The 21,003-nt window shown below is 40.7% G+C and overlaps 1 protein-coding gene across 5 annotated transcripts in view; it reads left to right on the plus strand.

Moving 5' to 3' along the window:
* LOC147061451 (helicase ARIP4-like) overlaps positions 1-21,003 on the plus strand; it is a 43,279-nt gene that overhangs the window by 9,291 nt on the left and 12,985 nt on the right. For 3 of the 5 annotated variants that reach the window (XM_085907353.1, XM_085907362.1, XM_085907344.1), the window contains 6 exons: positions 872-1,020; positions 15,689-15,920; positions 16,210-16,343; positions 16,509-16,658; positions 20,420-20,631; positions 20,698-20,880. In XM_085907353.1, coding sequence (XP_085763479.1) covers positions 906-1,020; positions 15,689-15,920; positions 16,210-16,343; positions 16,509-16,658; positions 20,420-20,631; positions 20,698-20,880 — 1,026 coding nt within the window. In that variant the 5' untranslated portion in view covers positions 872-905. Of the gene's footprint in view, positions 1-871; positions 1,021-7,859; positions 8,163-14,586; positions 14,671-15,688; positions 15,921-16,209; positions 16,344-16,508; positions 16,659-20,419; positions 20,632-20,697; positions 20,881-21,003 lie in introns of those variants that run through there. The other 2 variants (XM_085907376.1, XM_085907368.1) reach the window with 2 other exon arrangements.

Consider the following 21,003-nt stretch of genomic DNA (forward strand, 5'->3'; position numbering starts at 1 on the left):
TGAAAGCTTGCTCCTTTTTTTATGAGGATAAGAAGCCTCAATTGGTCCTGCAGTGGGGAAATTACCCTCTACTGTATGATGCTCAAACGGTATCACGTAAAAACATCACTTACTGCTTTCAAAACATTATGAAGTGGAAAGGAACGGAAAAGCATCTGGTCCTGTAGCTTAAGACGTTTTGTACTCTCCACTTTGACGTCATCTCCGATCAGCTGTTAGACATGCCTACAAACTAATGCTCAACTGGAAAGCAACTGCCAATGATTTAGCTAAAGACAAAAAAAAAGGATTTACTACGTAGTAATTTGGTTGAGTTTCATTTCAACCTTCAAGGCACAGAAGTCATTTTTTTAATGCTTTCACAAAACAATGGCAGGAAGCCCAAAGCTGTATTTAACTGTTTTAAATTCAGGTGTTTTATGAGATGTCCACACAGACATGACCAGAAGAATTTCTGCCATTGATGAAATATTGTTTCAGTTGTGACAGTTTATGATGAATGCCACGCCTTTTTGTTCATTGTCACCATCAGGGCAAAAAAGCACATTAGACAGTAGAGTTGTTTTCCTTGATAATATGTAGCCTTTGTGAGGGCCCCAAAATTGTTTGTTTCATATCAGCATTGTCATGGAGATTTTCTTTGTTTAAAACCAAGACTGCAACCACACAATGGAGAAAATCATGAGAGAGTCATTAGCCCCCATCTGAGAGAGCTTTTTAAGTGCCCGTGAAAGTCTTGAGAGCAACTCGCTTCCATTATTGTCTCATCTGTGCCCAATCGCTGGGCAGGTTGTGGGCTGAAAAGTGTTCATCATATTTGATAGATGAATGGATACAAAGAGACGGCCAATCACGCTCTGTCTTCTTTCAGGCATCTCGCGGTAATGCTAAGGTAGCACAACAGGATGTCCGATGAAGAGGAGCAGCAGCTGAATGGCAGCAAAGGCCAGCCAGAAATGTGCCACATCACTGACCAAGAGACAGAGGATGATGGAGATGATGATGAGGATGAGCTACCTGGTGAGTACTACAAGTGATTACTATTGGCCAAGAAAGCTAAAGCTGAAAATAGTTGAAATTGAAAATTAAATTAAAGTCACTTGGATTGAAAAGATCCTTGAATATCATTTCAAAGTCAGTTTTGACTTCATATTTTGTTTCTTTCAAATACACACATACTAAACATGTATCTTTAATTTTGTCATTACCAGCTAATCAGCGACTTGCAAGTGGTCTATTTTGACTAATCTCTCATCTGTGCTACTCCATCAGGCACCACCTCTCAGGGCACACAAAAGGACTCAACTCAAATCAACTTACCTTTATTCCTAGAGTATTTTAAAAAATGACCACAACTGAACCAAAGCGCTGTACATAGAAGTGTTCGAATACATTTACATATGTTTGGCAAAGCTCAGAGTCGCATCCAAAATCTGTGTTCACTATGCGTTACATCATCAAGTCATCAACCAACGAGTCCCGAGACATTTTGGATGGGCTACTCATTATACTTGCTGAAAAGCACATTATAGTGCAAAAAAATCAACTTGATCATAATGGCAAATGGTAAACCTAATGCACGTATGTAGTGCTTTAACTTCATCCTAGGTTTAAGAAGGCATATTCATGCGGCCTACTCAGGTATGCCGATGCAATGTATCAACCCAGGGAAGTTTAGAATAAGTCACTTTAATTTCCAGGATCCCAGGCCATTTCATTTTTAGAAAGTAGGTTTTAGTCATTTGTTTGGGTGTTTAAATCATGTGTGCAAATGTTTTTATCTGCGCTTCATAGCAGTTGGGACTGGTTCATTCTGTACTTGTATTTTTGTCTAGGTTAGGCCACAAGCCCTAAACCATCCCCCCAAAATAGACATGTAATCGAAGCATTAATCATGCAAAAAAAAAAAAAAAAAGGCTGGAGTTGTATCGTGACATTTGTTGCTTATAAAACCTTTTACCTCAGCAGTTGTGCAACACTTTGCATAACTGACCTGACTATACGTAGACTGTGCAGGCAGATGTGGCCTAAAATTCACTTTCGGGATATGTGGTTGCCGAAACCTATCTTCCCGGTATCAGAGAGAGTAAAATCCAGGTGTACTGTTAATGACGCACCATTGTGGTTCCCAAGGTGTCCTATTTGCAGGGGAACTCACCCCCCTGGGCTACCACGGTGCCGGAAAGCTGCCCTCAGCTTTGTGCTGTTACTCGTGATGCGCACTTACTGGGCCAACTTGATTCTTGAGCAATGCAAAGATGATATTGTGCTTGCCATTACTCCAAAAATATTACTGATCAAACGCAAATTTTATTCAGAGATAGCCTACCTTTATATGTCCCTTAATGTATTTTTGATGTCGACTTAAAAAGCCATTCCTTTTTTGTCCCCTCGCAAGTCAGTCTTTTGATATATTTTTAAGTTTGACCTGTAAAAGCTTATGCAATACCATTTACGCTGCGTTGTAATTTATAGCTATGATATAAAATCCTCCTGTTGCTGAACCTAACCCTTAATTGAAAACTATTACTAAATCATTTATGTCTTTTTATTGTGATTATTAATGTTACTTGACCTTTCAGGGCAAGGGATGGTTTGCTTTGCTGATCAAGGGAGTTGGTATGTTTGAAATCTGATTTACATTTTCCCCCATGGTGACGTGGCACATATATTTTCTTTTTGTGACTTCATGGCCACCCGCCATCATCTCTTACGTCTGTCCTGCTGTTGCCATGACAGCTCACCAGGATGCCACCCCCAATCAAAGTTGCTCTCCTTGGTTTGGCATCCCATTTTGTTCTCCTTGCCGTCCTTTTACTTTCATGAAACTCTAATATATTGACAGGCATGTGTTAGAAACGTAATCGCTTCATTAACAGAATGTGTGTTTGTCTCTGACGTATACCTAATAGGTAGAATTTTAAATTGTGATCTGCAGTTCTGATATTTCATGTTAATATAATATATTTTTTGCTGTACCGTCATCCTCGCTTTCTCAATAATGTGCCCTGAAAGGAACTTTAAACATGAAATCATGTATATAGTTATGTTCAAAATTCTCATACACTGTACGTGTGTTTTCAAAGGCTGTTATTGTCATATATTTATTCATTTTATGAAAGTGGTAGAACAGTCGGTAGATGTGGGTGACAACAGTTGAGAACAAGTGACAAATATAGATAGGTCAAATTGTGTGTGCGTTTGTCGCGAACATTGTGTACCTTTCAGTACGTGAGAGGACTGGTGTGTGTTATGGGTGCTTGGCACAGTTGCCACCAGGGTTAGTCACTTCTTTTGTAAGGTCTGTGCACATGCAAGAACGCACACATGCATACATGCACACGCAAAAAAACAGGAGCAGAAGGTGAGTGTGCTAATTAGCGTGTTCCTCCCTTGCCACTGTGTAGGCGTGGTTTTTTTTGTTTTGTTTTTTTTGCATTCTGAGGGAGTGAACACAACAACATGTTTTCCTCCCACCATGTCACAGACTCCTGTTGGTCTGACTCTTGGTGAGTCGTAAGAAGACATTTGTCCAGTTTGTACCAACTTCTCGCTTTGGACTCACTCGGCATTCAAAACAGATCTGGATGTTTTCTTGAAATAGTTAAGGATTAACAAATATTGATCCAGAAAAGCATTAATATTAACTGCCTCAATCAATCAAGAGGTTGGAATGGAACACGTAATTCCCTCTATATATGAAGTCTTTATCTTGGCTGGACAATTTTTTAAATAAATGGTGCCAAATATTTATACTTAGTTACTCCTACCATGACTACCTAACAACATAATGGCAACAGCAAAATTAACCCAGAAGTGTACAGTCTGCCGTTTAAAAAAATGATTGGCAGCTAGACGATGCCCCAATACATCATCGAGTTCATCAGGGGAAAGAATGAAGGAGGTTTTAGACTGGCCATGTCAATCTTCTGACCTAAATGGGCTTTAACTGCCAAGGGAGAGACCTCGAGGGTGAACCCCCCCCAAAAAATTACGAACTGAAGAGCTACGAAAAGCATCACAAAAAATGACAGTGGCCCGCAGGCTTAAATGATGTTCTTGCTAAGGATGCAAATAAAAATGACGTCATTCACTTCAGTCCAGTTTCTTTACCTGCTTACTGCAAATGCGTAGAGCGTTATAACTGATAATACTAAGATCCAGGAATTGGCCTCACTCACTGTTACAGCGTTTTTGGAAGGGGATATACAGTATCTATGCTGATAAGGAGCTGCACTGAGTGATGAGTGGGAGGTGATAAAATAACACCAGCTGGTCAACATACTGGGACACCAGACGACCAGGTCACAGCGTGCGTGTGCTTGCTCCGTGTGTATGCGTGTGGTCGTTTGAGTGTCAACTGTAGACAGAGGGGTCATCAAATTTGCAGAAATGCTTAGTCATACTGTTGAGTTACACAATACAGTCATATGGCTTAGTTTCAGCTCACACAGTAATCTTTCAGTCTTGAGGGACATTTTTTAGTTTGAGGAGTCAATAGTTTGACGTGATCAGATTTTTAAAACAAATTTCAACACCACTGATGTTCGAAATCATGGATTGCGAAGTCCAGTATGAAACCTTTGTTTACTCCACAAACATATAACTGTATAACAAGTCATTTAAGCAGCATTTTAGCACATAATAGTATAATGTATTAATTGATATGAAGCTCAGTAGTCTGATTGTGTGTGTGTGGGGGGGAAAAACATCATTTTCTAACCACTCAGCCATTCGATTATAATTTGGCAGGGGGGTCCAAATCGAGTCCCCGGGGGCCGCTGCCCTGCATTTTTCAGATGTCCCCGTTTCCCAACACACCTAATTCAAATGATCAACTCATGAGCTGGTGAGATTTTTGCACAGTACTGTAGTTCAGATGATCAATTCAAAATCAAAGTGATTTATTTATTGTCAGTCAAATTATGTAACAGTGTATTACACAGAAGACTGAATTGCACTCAATTGCACTGAAATGAATTTAAATGATCTGTAAAAACTCCATTAAATGTATGCGAAAAAAATAACAACACACATTCATCATTATTCTGCAAATCAATGAGACACAACCAGTTTTGAAATGTTTGTCCCAGACACCAAGACATACAATATTTGTCATGAAAATGACAAGTTGTTGAAAATGTTCATGTACAATTATGGGCCTCATTTAGTAAGTCTAAATTATAAAACGGGTTTACATAAAACTTTACTTTAAGATTAGAATGAAACCGAATGACCAAATAGAATTCAAATGCTCTACTATATAAACACTTGAATCAAGATAAAAACCCTGACCGAATTTCATCACATTAGTCATTGGACAGATACTTGTACGTCCCATTTGTTTTGCCAGTCAGAATAGGCAGGCTGTGCCTGGTCTGCTCATGCTCTGCGCACCATTGTCAGCATTCCAACATAGTTGGTGCACCCCTTCCCTTTCCCCCTGCCTAAAACCTTAAAAATAAGTCCAAACAAAGCCTGATTTGGAGTCAATGGAGGCATTATGTGACTAATGAAAAATCTCCTCTACAAGGGAATAGATTATTTGATAGATGGATTGCTACTGAATAGATGGATTACGACTTACTCTGTGCACAGTTTGTGACACAAACACACGCATGCACGCTTCATCTTGGAGGCGGAGCTACATGAATTGTGTTAGTGTGGCAAAGGTGAACATGTGTGCTGTAATGACTTAGCAGCCAGTCTGCCTGCCCACCCCCCTTCATTTTGCTTTTGTCACCGCCTCTTTCTCTGCTTTCCGGCATGTCTGCCCTCGCCCCACAACTGCATTGCACTGCCTGTTTATGCATGTGTGTGTGCACGAATGTATGGAGCCCTGCAGATGGAGTCTTTTGGAGATGGTATGTCAATATAAGCGCATACCAACACTGACAGAAACACGATATTCCTTTATTTAAACCAGCGTGTATTTAAAAAAAATACAATGAAATATAAAGATAAGTGAAAACACATTCTTAGATATAAAGTATACAATAGTTTATTCTTATTCACTTTAAAAAAGGAAGGGATTTCAATGTTTTTAACTTCTGTTAATTTATTAGTTGATTTTGGCATTGATTCCGTAACAAAAGAAATAATAAAGTGAGATGTCACACTGTCATTTAGAAGAATCATTCATTACACATTTATTTTGATACATTTTATATTTGTTTTACTCTCTCTCACGCTTGTGTATGTACATATATATATATATATATATATATATAAAAATATATATAGTCTATTTATACATTGTATAACTACAGCATATAATGGACAACAAAGGGACCATGTTACCACTATAAATGAAAAAACAAAAACAATCGTGCTAATTAAATCGAGTTAGAGGTGAACGGAGTCATATGCTACTAGAATATGCTATGCTATGTCATATGCTAAAATCCTCCCAAATCGACAATGCACGGAAAGCAAGACGATTATTCAATCTTGCCATGTTCCCAGTTGAACCCTTAACCTTGTTACCTAAGGCAGGCTCTGGAGTGGGTGTGGCTTGCTGACATCACATCCCTGTATCAGTATGCTGTGGGGTGGGGGAGTAGGAGGAGCAGCAGCAGGAAGAAAAAGCCAGCTGGGAGGTTTCCAGCATGCGGCAGGCCTGGGCAGCTTTCAGCGACCCGGTGTTTTCTAATTGTCCCAATGGTCTTCTGCCTGGTGGCAAAACCATGCTCGCCGAGTGAGCAAGTGTGTTAGCAATAGGAAGGGTAGAAACATGGATCTATCAGAGTAGATGAAACCACACGTTATGGGTGAATAGATGTCATTTTTGGCATCTGGTTAACTGGGTCTTGAGTGGCTTTTGTTTTCAATGTTTCTGTCCTTGTCTCAATCTCTTTTATTGTGTCTTCTCTTTTTTTCCACCCTGACCCAAATGTGGTGCATGCCAACGTGCACTTCAGAGGTTTCATAAGACTTGTTATCGAATAGGATGTTTTAGTTGAGTAAGTTTCCTTAAATGTTTCGTAACTGTGACATTACAACAAGTGACTGACACCTAAAGTGTTATCATGTTACCCCAGTGTTATGACCAATGTATTTGCAGTATGAGAGTACATATTCAGATGGGCTTACCTTAGAACGCACACAAAGCGTAGGAAGTTGAACCAATATCCTGACTTCAATTAGATTGGTGTAAAAAGCAAAAGTGGCTTAATGCAAGATCTTACAAGCTGCGTGTTTGTCTGCGCACATGCTTGTGAAAAAAATTCCTGTTTGCAGCCCAGTCAGTATTATGAAACAGAATCGGTATCACTTGCCTTACCTGGTGGATGAATAAATGTTAAATAATTTGTGACATTATTTCTGGAATTTTAAAAATGGAATTTTGAACCGGTGCAAATTCTTATCTACTCCAGTCCTGAAAGTGAGTGAGGGGGCCAATGCTCAAAACTGTATTTTAAAAGATGCATTTTCAACACAGATACATGGAAGCAAACAAAATCCTAGTTTCTACATGAAACAAGCAGTACCCGTCACAAAGTGTCACGGAAATGCTTGCATAGTTATTCTCTTGCTGTCTAATAAAGCCGTTTTTTTGTGTATTAAAAATCCCACGGGGGCAAAATGAAAGCCTTACATTTGTACAGATTAGTTTCAAACTTAAAAATATTCATATGCCCTTTTCTTCTAATTGCACAATTGCTTTCTGTTCAAAATCCTTTCCTTCGAGAAAAGACTTGAATTGAATGTGTGGGCGTCTCCTTCTGTCTCGGGGTGTGCGGTGGGTCTGAGTGACGCTCGGTCGGCCGTAGTAGTCCCACCTCATTGGGCCCCGCCTCCAGCATCAGGGGTTATGTAAGTTTTTCAGCTGCCAGCCCTCCTTCCTGCCTCTGCCTCGTGTTGACATTGTTATTGAAAACTGCACACAGAGCGGGCCAGCCAGTAGTCAGTGAGTCAGTCTGTCACTGTGGCAGTAGTGCTATAGAAAGGCTCAACATAAAACAAGCTGACGGACACATCCTGTTGGTTTTCTTAAGGCTTTTGGCTGTGCCTGTAGGGTATCAGATTGTTTTAAGCAGGAGTTGGGGGAAAATCAAAAAGAGAGGAGGAGGAGGAGGAGGAGAAAATCCAAGAAGAACTGAGAAGCCTGTTTCTTCACTCCCGAGTCATGCTGCTCCTGGACGAATCCGAGTCGTTCACAGGTAGGTGACTCGAACATCACACTGCTATTGCACGGCCGGGGATGCAGCAAGTTTGTTGAGAGAAAAGCTTCCTGTCTGGGATCCAAGATTGAAATTATTTGAAATGTTAGAGAAGACGGGACAACAGACCAAAACTGATTTGGAAAGGCAAATTCTCAAATTCAACTCAGCTGTATCCCAATCCTGGGACCAGAAAAATGAGAGCATTTTGCAAGAGGGAAAACTGAGGTAAATGGTACAAGAAAGCCACTTGGACATCTCAGAAGTCTTACGAACATGCTTCAGCCACTAGGTGATAATCGCGAATTTACTTAACAGCGTTGTGTAACACTGGATCCACAGCTAGTTGAACGTGCATTGTCCTTGCCACCTTTTCCCTCAATCCCTTCACTCTCTTGGATCCCTTCTCTTCCTTCGTGAGTGCTTCTGCACTCCTTTTTAGCCACTCTCAAGGAATTTTTACTCCATTGATTTTTGTCGAGATCCCATGTGCACCGTGTGTCCTCTCACAGCCGCGCACCGATTGGCTGTTTCTAGGGTTACTTTAAGCAATGCCCGCATGTGATTGGCCATCGCGGGCTGGCTCGAAGGCATGCTGGAAATGTGTGTCTCTGAAGGCAGGAACACATGGTTCATCAGACTAGTGGGTTAGCAGGGTAAATGTGTGAGGCGACTGCAGAAAGAGCAGAGCAACGCCCGCGTCTCGTCTGGCTGAATGAACAGATACATTTTTCTGAATAGCTTTCACAGATTGGTTTTTCCACAGACTGTGAATATCTCTTTATTATATCTGACTTTATTATCTCTTTTTCAGTGCATAATGCAAGTCATCACTTACAAAATAATCACATATTGTCACGTATTAACCCAATAAAACCCAGCCCAAATTTGGGGAATTCCGCTTCATACAATGTTGTTTTGTGTTGGGGCTGTCTGAGAGTGCTTCTCAACAGGGTTTTGTTTGTACATGTTGTCCTGGATGTAACACAGAATTGCTTGCATTGGAATTACGAAAAAAAATCTGATTTGTCTGACGCATTGTGAAAAGGACACTATGTGCCCTGTTGTTTCAGCACCATGTGTGGCAGTGAGGAAAGGATGAAAGCACACCCTGTTCTCTTACACCCAATGTGGATGATGTGGGTGTTAATTTTCCCTTTTGATTGTGTTGCAGCTGCCTATCAGTGATAGTGTGTATCAGACTAAGAAATATGGAGTTAGAAATGAAGCTTTTAACAGCATCACTGAGGTATCTGTGCTGCACTAGTGACTCAGCTTGGCTGTATTTGGCTACAGCATGCCGGTAAGGAACAAGCTGTCCTATTTGGAAACAGCGTGAGGGTCTGACTTGAATACAAGGAGCACATGAAGTCTAACTGCTTTCATAAGACTTCGTCGCTGAAGGCGAAGGCTGCAATTACGCAGCTGCTATTACCCAAAATGTCCTTTTAAATTGAGGATTATTTGAACGTGTGTGTTTTTGCATCACTCATCCTCTTCCCTACAGCAATGCTGACATACTGGCCTACAAACAAATCCAACACAATTCACCTGCTCTCTATCGCTCGATCACGTGTGTGGATGTCTACGCGTGTGGTCTTTGTCCTCTTCCGCTGCCGGGTTTCTTGAACTTTCTGGTGCCTCTCCACTCGTGCGTCCCTTGCGGAGGATTTCGTAACTCACCTGCTTCCACGCTAATAAAAGCAGCCTTAATAACTCAATGAGGAAAGGCTGTTATACAAGAAACGTGTGTGTGTGTGTGTGTGTGTGTGTGTGTGTGTGTGTGTGTGTGTGTGTGTGTGTGTGTGCGTGTGTGCGCGTGTGCGCGTGTGCGCGCCTGCCCGTCCTTGCACGCCCGCTTTTTGTCTTTCATAAGACATGTTACATAACCCATTTTATCTTGGTATGTCCAAGAGAAAATGATTTTACAGACTGGTCAATTGCAGTGCAACACAAAAGAGAGATCCATCACTTTCTCTGCAGTGCTCAGTTGAATTCAATGGTGCATTTCCATTACGTGCGATTTGTCGTAGCTGTCAGGAGGAAGCTTCACGTCCCCAAAACAACTTGGAAATAAATCAAAAAGATAGCATCTTGCTTGACTGACTGAACTACATCCGGTAAAGTCGTGCCCATCCAAATGTGCAGTCGCAGTAAGCTACCAACAGGAGAAAACGCTTTTTCACTCACAAAACAAACAACTGTGGTTACATCATCTTCCTCAAACATTTGTTTCAAGTCAACACTCTGAAAGCCATGAGTAATACAACAAAAAACAATGATCTGACTAGACAGTGTAATCGGTGAAAATGAATATGCACACAGCCTTACCTTTGTGGCTGACAGGCTTTCTTCTGCAGCAAATCATCAGCGTCATCTATTTTTAACAAAACAGGCCTACTCCAATTAAACTTTACTCAAACCAAACAACAAAATTATAACTACAAATGTCATGAGATTTCTGTGCCTATTGTGCAGGCCCATAGCCTTTATATTTTATTACAAGGAGTATTAATACTTAAATCATGGAGGCATAGTTTGCAAATCAACTTGCAAAGTAAATACATTTCCACAGATTTTTACTATGTTACTGATCATTTGAATGAACTTTCAAAATGTCAAAGAATAATATATAATAATTCCCTGTGGACCATCATGTCGCTGGGTTAGGTCCTTTACAAGAGGCTGTGTAAAACAGTGTTAAGTGGTTGTCATGGTTACAGCAATAACAGCCTGTAGTCCTGTTTTGCTAAAAGCACCTTGCAGCTTTCTGATGACTGATGATTTCACATAGTCAAAGGATTTGATGAAATTAATGTTCAGTCTGCCTCAAATTTACAAGATAATTTTTTTTGTGTTTGATTTTTATTTTAATAATGTCACTGCTCTGTTGCTTAAAACAACCAAATCAATGAGTCCGACTTGGTCGACAGCTCTTCAAGTAACAGACGAGTGTGAAAGGGAGCACATGTAAAACACACACATGCAGTATGTGTGATTGTTTTTTTGGTGTGTGTGTGCAGTTCTTGTGAACACTGGTTGTGTAACAGCCACAGGCAACCGTTATATAAGCACCCTCTCACATCCCCCTCGGCGTCACTGGCGTTAGAGAGTAACGTTCTCTGCAAGAATTGTACTCAAGACTCAGTATGTGAGTGCCGGTAAAGACGCAAAGTACAAAAGGCCATCATAACGTATAATGCAGCTTCTTGAGACAGTATGTGGACAGACTGTATGTGCAGTTTGTAACAAACTCTCAATTTACCAATGATGCCTGTTGAAGAAAGTTGGAATTCTGTTAACATGCAGATTGATGCTCTTTTGACATATGCTTCATCCTTATTTTTGTCTTTAGTACTAATACTTCTTTGTGTTGCCTTTTAGGTTTTGTTTTGACTTGTTTTGTTGTATGGGGTGTCTGACAATTCTCTTCATGAGATGAAAAATAAAGGTTTAAGAGTACAGTAAATAAGCCTAACCACTGGAATGAGAATGCAATCTATAAAATGAGGAAAATGACAAAAAAGAGATTAGATGTTACATTAGGTAAAAAAATCCCAAATATTTTAATTGGAGCAGGTTGTTCGAACTAGATGTGCATATTAGCTGTGCGTCAACTAAACAAGGACAACTGCCTTCAGGAAATGGTATGATGGATTATTTTGTTTTTCTTACAAAGCTTAGAAATGAATTTTGTTCTGTTGCATCTGAACTGATTGTGTGAGTTGCATCCATGAAAATTGTGCCTAATCTTGTTGCACTGGAATCTGATCATGTTAAGGAACATTACCTTCAGTGATGTATTAAAGCTACACAATTATCTAATTTCAATCATTATTAAAATAGTCACGGTTATGATTTTGGCTGTAATCGCGAAGCCCATCAAAGTGTTAGTCACTTTTAGTGATTCACTCACTTGACTTTGATGCAGAAATTGTGGGTACAGTTCCCAATCAGTGGCTGTGAATTGTTGTTTGTCTTTATTTGTGCCTTGTTTTAATCAGTCTATAAAGTGTAGTCCAGCTTTCAGCCAGAATCAGCTAGGATGGGCTCCAGGTCACTGTGACCATGCACAGGATAGGCTCTGTAGAAAATGGATTGAAGCATGGATAAGATCAATCAATCAATCAATCAATCAATCAAGTCAAGTTTATATAGCCCTAAATCACAAGCAGTCTCAAAGGGCTCTGTCCTCTGCATTTAACCCATCCCCATGTGATTTTGATCCATCCCCTGGGGGAGAGGGGAGCAGTGAGCAGCAGCGGCGCCGCGCTCGGGAATCATTTTTGGTGATCTAACCCCCCAATTCCAACCCTTAATGCTGAGTGCCAAGCAGGGAGGCAATGGGTTCCATTTTTATGGTCTTTGGTATGACCCGGCCGGGGTTTGAACCCACAACCTTCCAGTCTCAGGGCGGACACTCTACTACTAGGCCACTGAGCTGGTAGATGTTAAGATGACGCAGACAACTTAATGCACATTACTGCCACCTAAAAGACTGGAGTGGAATAGCTTGAGATGCATGTTGTTTACTATCTAATCAGACAAACATGTTATTGCTCCAGTTTCCTTTTGTATTGATGGCGTTAGAAGACACTCAAAATGGAAATTTGCAACATTTCAAGCACAAAGCACATCTGAAAAAGGCTTAAATTGCTTTCATGTGTTTGTGATTCAGCGTTATGTAAGCCGTCGGTTGCAAATGAGATTCATTTCAATAAATATTGCAGTATCCTTTTTATGTTTGTGGTCTTCTGTTGTCCTTCATTCTGCACTTCAGATTATTTTTCTATCGTGTATGTGTTTGTTGTTGTTGTTGTTATCTGTTTGCTGTATTTGAGACACATTTAGCACATTGTGGACAAGAAATGAAACTAACTCTAAATGCACTACATGTACGTAGAGTATGTATTAAAATAGAGATTCAATAGTGAAACAATAGTTCACTGTGATGTGCGAAGCAGTCAAATTCATTGATCATGCGTGTGTCTGCCCCCACTTCCTCTCAAGTGCAGCCTTACTCTTTGAATGGTGACCTCACTTTCATCTGCCCACTCCACTTCCTGTCCTTCCCTAACGGCTCCCCGAGTGCTCAGTGTGCGGTTGTGTGTGTGTGTGTGTGTGTGTGTTTGTGTGTGCGTACAGGAAGCCATTGTGCCAGTATATTGATGTCAGTGCCCTCAAGATGACGTAAAGTCGTATACAAAATTGTTCTGTCGGGTAACATTGAAGATAGAAAACAAGGGGCTGACATGAGTTGAAATGTGTATGTGAAATGTTCATGTTGACACTTTGTTGTCTCTGGCGCTATCTCAGACCGAGATAAGAAAACCTATGTCCTTTGCCGATGCAATATAGCAGTATAGACTCATCTTTCATTCATACTTGCAACTGTCAATTGAAGAACATGTTTTGAAGCAATTTCATACATTCCTCCTCCCGCAAAATGTCATTATTTAACCTTGTTACTGTACCGGCAATGTTTTCAGTAACGTTATGGTAAGTCTTACACAAGTGTAAAAATAAGTTAACTACTGTCAATCGTATGGCTGAAGCGACATATTGTGTAGTGACGATTAGATTCTTAGCTGTACTGTCTGAAACAGCGAGGACAGAAATATTCCAACATCTATATCACCAATATGTAGTACAGCAAGTTGGATTTTTTTTTAATATTGACATGCCCGCGTGGGTTTTCTCCGGGCACTCCGGTTTCCTCCCACATCCCAAAAACATGCTTGATAGGCCGATTGAGCACTCCAAATTGTCCCTAGGTGAGAGTGCGAGTGCAAATGGTTGTTCGTCTTTGTGTGCCCTGCGATTGGTTGGCAACCAGTTCAGGGTGTCCCCCGCCTACTGGCCGTTGACTGCTGGGATAGGCTCCAGCACGCCCGCGACCCCCGTGAGGGCTAAGCGGTTCAGAAAATGGATGGATGGATGACATGATTTTATTTACTTCCCATCAATAGGGATTTCTCCTATGAATGGGTTTGAAATACTAGTCCTTCCTCCATGCATTCAGATATGTCCCAATGTGCTTGCATGCACACACACACACACGCACACGCTTACACTCACACACACGCACACAGACTGGTGTTATTTAACCAACCACATTGTGTTTGATTATGTATCATGACCAGACTGGGCGTTTTGTGCAAGTTGTTTTGCAAGGCAGCTAGGCTCAGAGTGTCTGCAGGCATTCTTATCACAATGTGGACATTGCAGGTCCGCAACGGCAACATGATATACTACTTGGTGTCATAAACATCGAAGGTTGTGAGTGAAGACGCTGTGTATGTTGGCAACACAGCATCATTTAGTGCCGTCATTGCTGGCAAGTTCCTGGCACGGCTTGTTCTTGGTACTGTTTGTGTGGGTTTCCTGTTTTTCATTTCGTAATCTGTCCATATTTATGATCCAGTGCTTACATAAACCCGAGATCTGGTTCAGCGTGTTTCTGGCAGAGCAACTGAAAAGGGAGGAGTACTGGAGGAAAAGATGAAAGGTGAAAAATTGAAGTGAAAGCAGTTTTCAAGTGGGTTGGTGGAAGTACAACCATAAATTCAAATGTGCACAAAAATATCAAGCTTATAGATTTCCTTCAGTGTTAGAACAATGACTGCATACTTCGGGTGTATCCCCAAAACAGACTTGGAAATGTTCTTGTCCAGTTAGTTACGTGATTCATGTCTTTTCTTTCCGAGCGTTAATTAGTGAGTGTGCCACTTTGACTGTTAATTAATTCTAACTAATTAATGCAAACACAAAACTGAGCTTTGTCAACTAGTCTCTACAGACGTTTATTGGACCTTCTGCCAGTCACATTGAAGGGAAGATAATCGTTCATTTCTAGACATTGCTGGCAGGTAAATGAACAAAGATATGCTGTACAGCAAATGAAAGTATGGAAATAATTGTCAGACAAATTAAGTGTTCATTAATTTCCCGCTGCACTCCTGGTGAGCTCTCACCACACACGAGTGTCTCTGTTTGAGGGCACAAATTCAACACAGAAACGCTGCAGGCCTCCAGTATTGTCGAAATACAGTGCATTCAAGGTTTTGGTCACCTCAATATGGTTTACCTTTATTTTTAAATTCAAACCAGTATTTTTAACCAATGTTGTAAGGCTTAAACTCCGACTTCACACTGGATGGAAGCAGTGCAATACAGTTAAGCGACTGTTTATATAATATACCCAAAAAACAAAGGAAACACTTAAATCACATACTCAAGCTCACGATGAGATGAAATATCCCAGTTAAAAAACGTATTGTGGCTTGTAATTTTAATGAAGAACAACGATCAATGGAAAAACAAATTACAATGGCTAGTTTCAGAATAATCTCAAAAGGGTAAATTGAGGTGGATCACATTTGTGTGAATTTTCTCAAGGCAACTCTTTTTGTGGCTCTGGACATGATCTGTATGCATTGTCTACGACATCTTGGGAATGCTCTTGATGCAAAATAAATAGCTTGAATTTTGCATGTTTAACAGTGGGTCCCCATTTTGTTTTACAGATCAGTCCCACTGCGCCTCCTTCACCTCAGAGAATGAGGCTCAGGGAGGCGACACGACAGCATGGCAGCGTACCCCTCCGCCATCTACCTCACCTTCAGGGGGGACGCCGGCCAACGCTCCCCCCTCGCAACCTGCTTCGAGACCTTCCAGCCAAAGGACTACCCCGCCCGCCGCCCTGACAGGAAATAGAAAGAGGAGCTCCAAACCCTCGCACATGAGACGCAACATTCGGTAAGCAAAATCTATTCATCGATTGTATCGGGAGTTCATTTTGGGGCTTGAACATTTAAAGATCACAATTTGTGTCTCCCAAGATTGTACACTCTGGAATTCGTCATAAAAATACATTCAGCAGTTCCTCAGGCTTTCATTGTGTTTGTTTTCTTGGTACACGAGGGACACGAAAACACGTATAATGTTTGTCCATCATCACATCAAGTTTTATCCCAATTTTAAACAATCACGCAGAGTTCTTATTGAGTTCTTATTGAGTTTTTGTGTTCCGCTCTCGCGATGGTAGGAAGTTACTGAGGGACCATCAGCTGGAAGCAGTCACCAGAAGTGCTCAGCAGGAGGAACAACAGAGAAGGCAACGTCTGGGTGATCAGAGAAAGCAAGATTTCCCCATACCACTGCTGCCTGAATATGAAACAGGTGTGTGTCTCCGACCACCCGCCCGCCAATCACTGGACTAACACAGAGAGATAGACGAGCTCAATTTATGATCTGTACAAGCTTTGAAGTGTGACCAGATTTGGGTAAGAATGTAAACATAAAGCATTGAATCTCTCATGCTTTCTTGCTAATTCCTTTGTGCAGGTGATGTAACAAAGCATGTGTCATCATCATCGGTGTCGCAGCGGGAGTTGCGACAGGAAGTCATCTGCTTCGAGTCCAGTAGCTCCGGCACATGCCAGGATGTCAAGACCAACATATGTGCCTCCACCACTGAGCCCACGCACAAAACAGGTCAGACAAAACAATAGAGAGACACACACGCACAATGTTTAAGAGAACTGCTATCCATCCTTCGAGAGCGGTTGTGCTCATTGGGGCCGCAGGTGAGCTGGAGGCTCTCAGCTGAGAGGTGTGGTACACCTTGGACAGGTCGCCAGGCTGTCACTAGGCACTCGTAACACTATTAATTAGTGTGAAGGCGAAGGCCTTCACACTATTGTTATTCTACTTTATTTTTCTTCTTCTTATTAGTGTGAAGGCGAAGGCCTTCATTATTATCCTACTTTATTCCTCCCACTTTTTTGACACCTAACTACTCCCACATGCTTTAACCGATTCACCCCATTCCAACTTTCACACGTTCCAAAAATTCACGGCATGACTGCTAGTATTTTATTTGTTCATAACATTTACCGTTTTTGCATAATTAGCAAATTTGTGCCTTAAAATCCCCCATTCATTCTTAATGGCGTATTAGACACGAGCGACGTATACGACCGAGTTCGAATTTTGACATCTGACAACTTTTTTCATGATTTCTTTCCTTAACTCATTTATTAACTCTTTTATTTTTTATTTATTTATTTTTCATTCATTCATTTAGTTATTCATTTAATTTTAAGTTAAAAACATCATTTTACCGTTTTAACGGCATTTACCATTTTTATTTCTCGTTTAATAGCATCATTCCACCGCAGCAACATTAAGTCGCTGTTTAGCTCAGTTAGAAGACAATGGCGCTTTGAACACGAGCCACTTCAGCGAGGGAGTTCAAATCCCGCTTGGCCATAATTCTTTATTCATTAATTTTTCATTCATTCAATTTTAACACATTTTAATAATTATTTTCATCATCATCATCATTAATTTACCATTTTTATTTTACTTAATCATCATTATTAATTTACCATTTTTATGTCATTTAATCATCATTTCGAGTCCCACAATAGTGTGAAGTGCCTTCGCCTTCACACGCAATTTCTCCAGAAATTGCCAATTCTAGTTTCTAATGAGATTCTATTTTACTATAAATAAATATTTCCCCAATTAACTATTTACAAATAAAAAAAACTTTTCTCTGATATCAATACTTAAAATAGGTGTAAGGAAAACCTATTTGAGGTGGTTAGTTGGTTTGGATGTAAACAGCTTAATTGAATTAAATCCTTTTTCAAATATACCGTCCTTGAATCATATCGCACCCCGTGTATCGAAATACTTATCGAATCGTTTTTATGCGAGATGAACACCAGGTATATTTTTGTTGTTGCTTTTACTTCAGTTAACTGGAATAGTTTGGACTTTAGAGACCTTTGACGTTAAAGTTGACATGTAAATAAACATGACAAAAGCTGCTGCCGTACCGTATCGAATTTTAATCCCACTGATTCGAGCCAAATCCAATTGTTCCAATTGAAACGGTGGCTCCTACTCTGACATTTGTCAACATCGCGGGTGTGCTTGCTTGCCTCCACTCGCATCACCTCAAACGCGTCAATTGTGCCAGAGTCGCACCTATTTGCGTGAACGGAATTGACTTCATATGTAATCGCCTCTCGTGAATAGCTCAGCTCCAGTTCGGTCTGACTGCACTATTAATATGTAACAAAAGTTATGATTTATTATGAATAAAAAACGTATCATATACTTCATATCACAAAGAGATAAAGCATTATAAAGACACAACAAAAAGCAAAGTTGCTTGTGAAAATTATTAATCATCACAGCTCCAACGAGTACAGGTACAATTCCAGGCCTCTGAAGTAGCTGGCCCCACATAGAGTTGGCCTCGGGGCCCCCTTGCACTTTGTCCTTTGACAGTGTTCAGTGGGCTAGTAGGTCAGGTGCCTCTGGAAGGTCAGAACTCCCAGCAGGAAACTCCCAGCTTGGAGATTATCCTTCCGACTGGATAATTGAGAAATTTGCATTGCGCATGCTTTTAACTGTTTCATGTCATTGATGGGCCAAATGCAACAGAGACACACAACAATTTCAAAATCCTACCAACTGGGCACACCATTTTTCCCAATTTACACAAATAATATTGTTTCATTAATTTCCTTAATGTTCAGTTTCATGTTAACTTGTATTTGTAGCTTTCTTGACTGCTTCGTAGTGAGGTGGTGTTGTGTTTTGGTTACCTGAATTGGTTCCATGCAGTATGGCATAATGAAGCCATTGTAAAATTAGGACTTCTCTCAACCGCATTGTTTTTGTGAAAACGGAATATTTGATGCATCTGTTGTTTTGGAAATCATATCAACTGTGATGCAATTTCAGAAGTTGTCACAAATGTCCACAGGGTACATTTTGTACACTTCTCTCATTCCCCAAGTCATTTTATAACTGGCTCATGTGCACACGCTTTATAACGCACACGTCCTTCCATTTGAGAGACGTGTGTGTTTAGGAGCCTGGAATAACAGGAAGAAAAGGGAAGGGGCAGTGGGTAAATAAGTAAGATGAGGTAGGTGGAAGAGTGATAGAAGGAGCAGATCAGAGCAATAAAGCTGGCTAATCCAAGTTGGGACCCAGAAGACATACGCGCGCACACACACACACACACACACACACACACACACACACACACAGCGCACCACCGTGGCACAGTGACATTTCTAGTTAAGGTTGCGTAACCAGTCTCCCCCGCCACTCTAATCCTACTTGTATAACCAGACATTCATTGCAGTTATATAAGCTCTCTCTCGCTTCATCTTCGTCCCTCTTGCTCTCCCTTATTTTGTACATTCACTAACATACTAACACACATGCTGCCAGCTTGTGTAATGCCTGTCATTTGATGTTCTTTTTTCCCCTAATTAATTAGGGTCATTTGATGTTCTTTTTTCCCCTAATTAATTAGGGATGTTGGTCTGGTGGCCACTGGCCACATACACGCGGACAACAAAAACATCATCAGGTGTCAATTAGCTTGTCCCCTTTGTGTCTGCTTGTACCCATCAGAAAACTGTTATGAAACCACTTTACTTACTTAGCTAAATCAATTCAAATACACAGATGTATACGTTTGTTTTCAACCAGGGATGTCAAACTGGTTTTCCTTGTGTGAAACCACATCAAAGTTTAAATGCTATAAGTGTAAAAGTTTGTTGTACCTGTTTTAGGTAAACATTTCAATTCGTATTTGTTGCAGTAAAGGAATAAAATACCAAACATCTGTACAAAAGATTACATCTGTTTTTGTCAAAAAAGTCTTCTGCTTTAGTCAAAAAAGACTTCGGCGCGTGGGCAGAATTGGGATTAACGGTCCTCTATTTACAGTATTAAAATAATATAACTAAGGTTTGGAAAATGTTCAAAAGTCTCAAAAATTGGTTCTTCAACAGAATATTCTTTTTATTCTGGTCTGTTTTTCTGGTCTCCTTCATTCTACGTACAACCTGTGGTGACATTATCAGATTCCGTACATGTGGGCCAAAAATGACTCATGTCTTATGATTTACATTCCTGCAAAAAAAGTTTCGATCCCCTTTGTCTTTTGCAACCTGTTACAACCACTCTGCAATTTGTTCACACACAATGGAATTTAAATGTAGCAAGAAACCGGTCACTATCTGCATGTACTATCTCAATTTGCTTCTACCATTCGCGCTTGCGTGAAACTAACTACAATGCAAGCATTAGCAAAATTTAACAAAGAAAAGTTGCGCTTTCATGAATTAATTCAGTGTTCAACTTCTCATGCTATTTCTAGCAAAATTCCAAAGAGGACAGGATTTCTTCCCCCAATAACACCTTCATTTTCTCCGTAGGTGCGAGTAATCTGAGCCAGAGTGAGGACGATGCTAACAGCAGTGACTCCACCCACCATGAAATAGAGCGTGAGCAAAGTGGCATGCACGTCAACGACAACTTGAATCGGCCAGATGACCAAGGACGGGTGCTGGTCAACTTGAACCATCCGGCAACAGACACGGACATTTTCCTGCCACCTCAGCTGGCACGAGCAGTGAAACCTCACCAGGTACCAAGTGATGCACTTTTTGAAGTCTAAGTAAAGACCAACTGAGCTCTGTGTCATTTATCTCAGATCGGCGGAATTCGTTTCCTGTACGACAACCTGGTGGAGTCAGCGGAGCGTTTCGGCAGCAGCAGTGGTTTTGGCTGCATCCTGGCCCACAGCATGGGCCTGGGCAAAACGCTGCAGGTCATCTCCTTCATTGACATTCTCTTCAGATACACAAAGGCCCACACCGTGCTCGCCATCGTACCTGTAAGCACCTTCAGGAGTCAATTTCAAGTATTGAATGATGTGTTGATGTTCAAGTTCAGATATTTCTTCAAAGGGTGTAGGAACTGAATAAATGTCTGATGAGAGGAAAAACTCCATCATATG

This window comes from Syngnathus leptorhynchus, chromosome 1 (genome assembly GCF_054491065.1).
Source record: "Syngnathus leptorhynchus isolate UIUO chromosome 1, UIUO_Slep, whole genome shotgun sequence".
NCBI lineage: Eukaryota > Metazoa > Chordata > Actinopteri > Syngnathiformes > Syngnathidae > Syngnathus > Syngnathus leptorhynchus.